Below are 6,412 nucleotides of genomic sequence, written 5' to 3'. Positions count from 1 at the left end.
GCGCGCACATTGTATCTACACAAATACCCTGTGATGCACATTGTATCTACACCAGTACGAATGTGCACACGTTGTATCTACGCGAATACTCTATGCGCGCACATTGTATCGAGGTGGACCTGCCAGTGCATTGCTCTGCTCATCATTCAGCAGTGTACCTCTGAGCCGATTCTGAGTATGGCATCGCCGTGACCCGCTGCACTCTTTTAGTGGTGGAAGAGCCGGATGGAACGGGTGCAGCTGGTGCCTACAGATGCACCTTGAGTTGGCTATTGCTCTTGTTCTCCTAGACCCAGTGGCACAGGCCCTGCCCCTGGGTGTGTGCCCTTGCACACATACCCATGTATATCTCTGCACTAAACCCCTGTGGGGTTATTTGGTGAGGGGGTTGGTGCATTTTGTTACTTAATTTTAATTTTAGGTATGTATGCATTTATTGTGGTACTGGACATTAACCCAGGGCACTTACGCGAAGCTACTTCTCCAGCCTTTATTTTTTTTATCTAAAGACTGGGTCTTGCTAAGTCACTAAGTTTCCCAGGTTGGGCTCAAACTCAAATGCCCCTGGCTCAGCCTCCCAGGGTGCTGGGGTTACGGGCAGGCACTACCATGCCTAGTCAGTTTGTGCATTTTCAAAACAATGTAATTAATTAATTAATTTATTTATTTATTTATTTTTGCCTTTTTGAGATACTTTGCTATGTAGTTCAGGCTGGCCTTGAACTTACTTTGTAGCCCAAGCTGGCCTTGAACTCTCAGTGATTCTCCTGCCTCAGCCTCCCAAGTTCTGGGATTACAGATGTGTGCCACTATACCCGGATTAGTTTGTGCATCTTAAATTTGCTAGTTGCTGCTGTCTTGCCCACCACAAAGGCTTCACACTAATTTACAGTCTTATAAATAATGTGTGTGAGAGTTTACTTATGAAACCTTAGGCAGACTTTTTTTTTTTTTCTCTGAGACAGGGTCTCACTATGCAGTTCAGGCTGGCCTTGAGCTCACTTTGTAGCCCAGGCTGGTCTTGAACTTGCAACGATCCGCCTGCATCAGCCTCCTGAGTGCTGGAATTATAGGTGTGCGCCACCACGCCCAGCTCTTAGGCAGACTTTTTGACTTAAGGATATTTTATTTTAAAAGGTAGCTGAAGTTGAGCACAATTTCCTTTGTTTTAAAAGCCTAATTGCAATAAATAAATAAATAAATAAATAAATAAAAATAAAAGCCCAATTGCAGCTGGGTATGGTGGTGTACCCCTGTAATCCCAGCAGTTAGGAGGCTGAGGCAGGAGGATCGCAGCAAGTTCATCACCAGCCTGGGCTACAAAGTGAGCTCAAGGCCAGCCTGAACTGCATAGTGAGACCCTGTCTCAAAAAGACTGAAAAAAAAAGCCCAATTGCATTTCTTATGGCAATTTTATTCTTATCTATACTTTTTTCAGTTGGGTTGTATTAGTTTTTTCTTATCAACTCATAAAAGCTCTTTATATATTAAGCAGGTTAGCTTTTTTTTTCCCTTTGTATGGGTGGAGAGTAGTTCCTCCTCCAATTTCTCGTCTTTTTTAAAAAAAATTTATTCCTGGTATTGATGCCATTCAAAATGATTCTTTTTAGCTGAGTGTGGTGGCACGTACCTGTAATCCCAGTATTTTGGAGACTGAAGCAGGAGAATTGCTGAAAGTTCAAGGCCAACCTGAACTATATATTGAGACTTTATCTGGAAAAAAACGGGAATAATTCTTTCTTTTTGCCAACCAAGTTTGTATTTTAGATTTACAGATATATTACCATAAGCTGGACTAAAGTGGAGAAAAAGAGACATATTTAAAAGAGATTTTTCTGGGGGGAACATAGAATGAAATGGCCAGACGACACAATTCAAAGCCTTGGTGACAGGTGACTTCTGCAGTCCTTTTAAGAAATGAGTAACGCAGGTTTGAAGTTAAGCCTGGGGCACCTTCCACAGTGAAGGACCGGTGGAAGGATGTGCAGAGTGGGGCCCAGGAAACGGGGGGCTTCTGCTGGTGGGGTGTCACAGCTGCGTCAGCCTGCGCTCCGCTGTCATGGCCTGGCTCAGTCCCGGCGTCCCAGCCCGACGGGAGGCTGAGCGGCGACCCTCCCGGACCTCGCGCTTTCTTCCTAGGGAGGGCTGCTCAGTGGGAAACGCGCTGAGCGGAATCCGGGTGAAATGGTAGTCGTGGCAGCACCGTGTGGCTCCTTACTGACCGCGACCTCTCCTGTCCTCCTGTTTGTGGTGCAGGGGCCACCTGGAGGCCGCAGGCCACTGCTGTGTTCTGAGAGATGCGTCCGACTTCGCGAGCCCGGCGGACGTCGCAGACCTCCTGGAGGCCCAGCACTTCGAGGGGGCGCTGGCTCTGCATCTGCACCGGAGCGGCCGCCTCCTGCAAGGTAACACCTGCCCTGCAGAGTCCGTCTGTCCGTCTGTCAGCGCGTGCGGTCCGTCGGCATCACGCTGTCATGTGCCCGTTCAGCCGCCCACGAGCGGGGCAGTGAGCAAGCGCTGAGGTTTTCTTTTCCTTTTTGTTTTTCTGAGGCAGCGTCTCCCTCTGTAGTCCAGGCTGGTCCTGCATGCAAGGCGGTCCTGCTGCTCATCAGCCTGCCGAGTGCTGGGATGACAGGGTCCACCACCACGTTCCGCTGGCAGCTTGTGTTTCTATGGCGTGGTTTTGTAAGATGTAACTGCCCAGACCAGGTGGACACGGGAGCTGGTTTTGCTGTGTGTGGTGCAGGAGCCTGAGTGTCTGCAGCGTGTGCTGCTTGTTCAAAGTCTGGTTTTCAAATCTAAACATCGGGCTCTTTGCAAAATAGGATGAGCGTGTGTGAGAGGCTGTTAGCAATGTGTTCGCTATTGGCGACACCAAGACCTCTGGTCTCGTGGGCCAGTGAGTAAGGAGGACCGAGCTCAGCGCTAGGTGGGCTGTGAAGCTGCGGCCGTCTCCCGGTGGCGGGTGCAGGCCCGGCCTCCGTCCTGCGGAGGGGGAGCGGAGCGCTGGCGTCCCCCTGACGCGGAGCTGCAGGTCGGCTGCTGTCGCGGCAGAGCTGAGCTCCCAGCGAGTGGCAAATGCTGAGGCCGGTCAGCAGTTCACCGTCTGGAGCCTGGTCTCCTCCTGGGGACCCGAAGCCCCGCTGAGGACGGGCTGGGCGTGAAGCCCGGCTTTCCTCCTATTTCTTTCCTGGCCCGTTCGTGGCTGGGGCTGTTTCTGGCTGCGCGCCCCGGTTCCGTCTGGCGTCCCTGACGCAGCCGCCACCGCCTTGGCAGGAAGCCAGACGGACACTTTGGTGCTCAAGCCTCTGCGGCGTTCCGCAGGCGCGAATGGAGCAGCGAGGTGTGAGCGTGCCGGGGGCGGTGGTGACGTTCTGGGGGCTGGCGAGCTGTCGTGCATCACGCACTTTGGTCGTCAACGTGGGGAGTTTCTGCAGCGCTGAGCAGCCCCGGCTGAGGACGCTGTGCCCTGCTCCTGTGCGTGGGAGTTGAGCCCCCCGGCCACGCCCTTCACATCCCGGCACCTCCTACACGCGCTGCGCCTTGACTCGCAGAGTGACACAGGTGTGCCCCAAGACACCCCTGCACAGCGTGTGCGCCGCACCGGCTCCCCGTGTTCCCCGTGCTCTTCCTCCTCCCGGAGGCGACCACAGTGACCGCCGTCTTGTGTATGCGCTCCCTGAAGCCCATTCCGTGTGGCGTACTGGAGTCCTCCTTACTTCCGGCCAGTCGCCCCACTTCACGCTCACGCTTGCTCTGGAGCGGCAGGGTAGCAGAGGGTCCACTGGCCCAGGGCTCTGCGCAGGAGGCTGGGTCCGTCCCCGCCCGGGCTCTGCGTGATCCCTGAGTGATGCAGACGCGGTGCCCGGCTCCCCCAGGGAGAACAGTCCAGAGGGAGGAAACTGCACGCTGCCGTGTCCTGTGACCGGCTGCAGAAGTGCCATGGTGCGAATCCGCGGGGTCCCGCTGGCGACCCACACACAGGATCGGTGTGGCAGGGTACAGACCGGCTGAGGAGGTGACCGGTGCCGCCCTGGCAAGTCCTGAATGGGGGCTGACCGCAGACGATTCCTTTCCCCACTGGAACGCCTGGGCACTCTTCCTGGCTGTCACTCGGAAGCAGCGTAACTTGAAGTCTGCAGTGAGTAGGCATTTATTGTCTTTGATTTTTTCCACATCAGCTGTTGCAGGGAATGTCTCCATACTGCATCTCAGCACCAGAGTGTGGGGGAGGAGGTCTGCTTGCTTATTTTGTGACCCAGCCTGGACTATCCAAATTCACTGTGTTCTGGAAGAGAGGACAGTGTTTTTGGAAGTATTATTCCCAGAAAGTTCTATTCTGAGGACAGCTAGAGGATCCCAAGTTCCCCGTAAGTGTGCAGGACCCAGAGCCAGAGGTTCATCCCGAATTCAGATGGAGTGGAGAGAGCGACTTTCCCTCTGGAGCCAGGATAATCCTGTCCGCTTCCCCAGCTCCACTAGAGGTTGAAAATTTCTCACTGAGGGTATAGATGTTCATAGTCGCAAGCTTCCTCCTCCAAGTGTGGGGTGGTGCTGTCTACGAAATTATATCACTGGTTTCTTTGAAAACATTTTATGTATCTGGGTGTGGTGGTGCACACCTGTAATCCTAACACTCAGGAGGCTGAGGCAAAAGGATCGCCATGAGTTTGAGGCCAAGCTGGGCTACATAGGGAGGTCAAGGCCAGCGAGAACTATATAGCAAGCTTCTGCTTCCAAAAAGAAAAAGAAAAAGATAAGAAAACACATCATGCATACTCATGGACTGTTTTATTCCTGTAAGAGGGGTGTTTCTCCACACACCCCAGCTCTTCCCAGACCCCGAAGCCACCTCTGCCTCCTGCCTTTGTAAGCAGCTGAGTGGTATGGGTGGGAGGTCCCTTTTCTAAAGCACTTGGGACCAGAAGTGATTTTGGCTGTGGATCTTTGTGATTGTAGCGTATCTGTACACTCAGCGGAATATGTGGGGCTGGGCCCAGAGTCTGAATACAAAGTTCCCTTGAGTTTCCCCGTATGCACTTTGCCACGTACGTGCCTGGAGGTAGCAGTCTGCAGTGTTCTTAGTGCATCTACCTTTGCCAGTCGCCTGTCGGGTGAGGTCAGGGGTGGCATTTTCTGCCTGTGGCTTTGTCAGCCCCAGAGAAGTTCCCAGTTTTGGAGCATTTCCCATTTCAGATTTTCGGATTAGGCAGGTGCTGTTTCTCATCCGCTGTGAGATGCACCACAAGCCTTCTGCCCAGGGGCTGTGTGTTTTTACTTCGATCGACCGGGACCAGTCGCCCTCTGAAAGGTCCCCGCACATCCTGGTAGCCGACAGGCAAAGACCTGGTCCTCTCTGACCACATTGCTGGGGTTTTGTTTTTTCCTTCAATTTCGGTTCTTCTCACTTCTACCTTTCCTGCCCTCTGTTTCAAATAAACACGAAGACACCTGGAGTCAGGTCTGCCTCTCCGAAGCTGCGGCGGAAGGCAGCGTCCGGGAGGCAGCCCCTTCTGCTGCTTGTCCCGACAGAGCTGGGACCCGAAGCCCTCCTCCTGCTTGCCGTAGCCCTGGCCTGGCTTCTCTCTGTTCCTGTGTCCCTCGCTGTTGTCCTTCTGGGCATCGAGCGCCCTGGACTCCTCACTGCAGCGTTTTGAGTCACATTCTGAGCAGCCTAAGCTGTAAATGGCTTTGTCCGGAAGAAGAGCCGCCCAAGCCAGTGACGCAGCCAGGGCTTCTATGGAGGCTGCTCTGAAGGTTGAGAGCGGGCGCCCAGCGGGCTGCACACAGTCCCTGTCCAGACTGCGCCCCACCACCTTCCTATGCTCTTGGAGACGACGGAGGAATGCAGAGAAGAAAACAGACCCGCAACGGCACCTTGCAGAAACGACCCATGTGTGTGCGTGCTCCGTCTCATCTGTTTCGTGTTTTTTGTTCAAAGCTAAGTTTGCCAACAGACATACACTCTTCTCGTGTAAACATACAACTTCCCGCTTCTTACCCAGGCTGGCCTTCAATCCACTGTGTGTAGCCCAGGCCGGCCCTGAACTTACAACGATCTTCCTGCCTCAGCCTCCCAAGTGCTACCATTCCAGGTGTACACTACCACGCCCGGCCATCAAGTTCTGTCTCAGAGCTGTTTGTGGACTGTTTGCTCAGGGCACTGTGCTCATGCAGAGATGGTGCTGACTTCCTCTGCTCTCTTGCTCTCTCTCTCTAGTTTGTGAGTGGATTTCAGAAATCGCAGTTGTGTTAGATTTGTACTCATTACCCACTTTCCCCTAACAACACCTCGTCTGCCGTTCAGGGCTCTCCGCAGCAGGGTTACAGACGACTGCACCTTGTTTCCGCTTTTCCTCCTGATTATCAGCAGTGCTGTGATGAACAGACTTCTGCATACGATTTGGAAAAG

General features: G+C 53.4%; 1 protein-coding gene across 1 annotated transcript in view; it reads left to right on the top strand.

Annotated features, from left to right (window-relative positions):
- Positions 1 to 2,256: 2,256 nt before the first annotated feature.
- Positions 2,257 to 6,412, top strand: part of Glt1d1 (glycosyltransferase 1 domain containing 1) — a gene marked incomplete at its 5' end in the record, with an annotated part of 75,240 nt that continues 71,084 nt past the window's right edge. Inside the window, 1 exon segment of the mRNA XM_013503709.1 lies at positions 2,257 to 2,405. Coding sequence (XP_013359163.1) covers positions 2,257 to 2,405 — 149 coding nt within the window.

Source organism: Chinchilla lanigera, unplaced genomic scaffold, assembly GCF_000276665.1.
Source record: "Chinchilla lanigera isolate Chin_1 unplaced genomic scaffold, ChiLan1.0 scaffold00081, whole genome shotgun sequence".
Classification (NCBI taxonomy): domain Eukaryota; kingdom Metazoa; phylum Chordata; class Mammalia; order Rodentia; family Chinchillidae; genus Chinchilla; species Chinchilla lanigera.
Note: the sequence above shows the minus strand (reverse complement) of the source record. Positions and strands in the feature narration are given on the sequence as shown.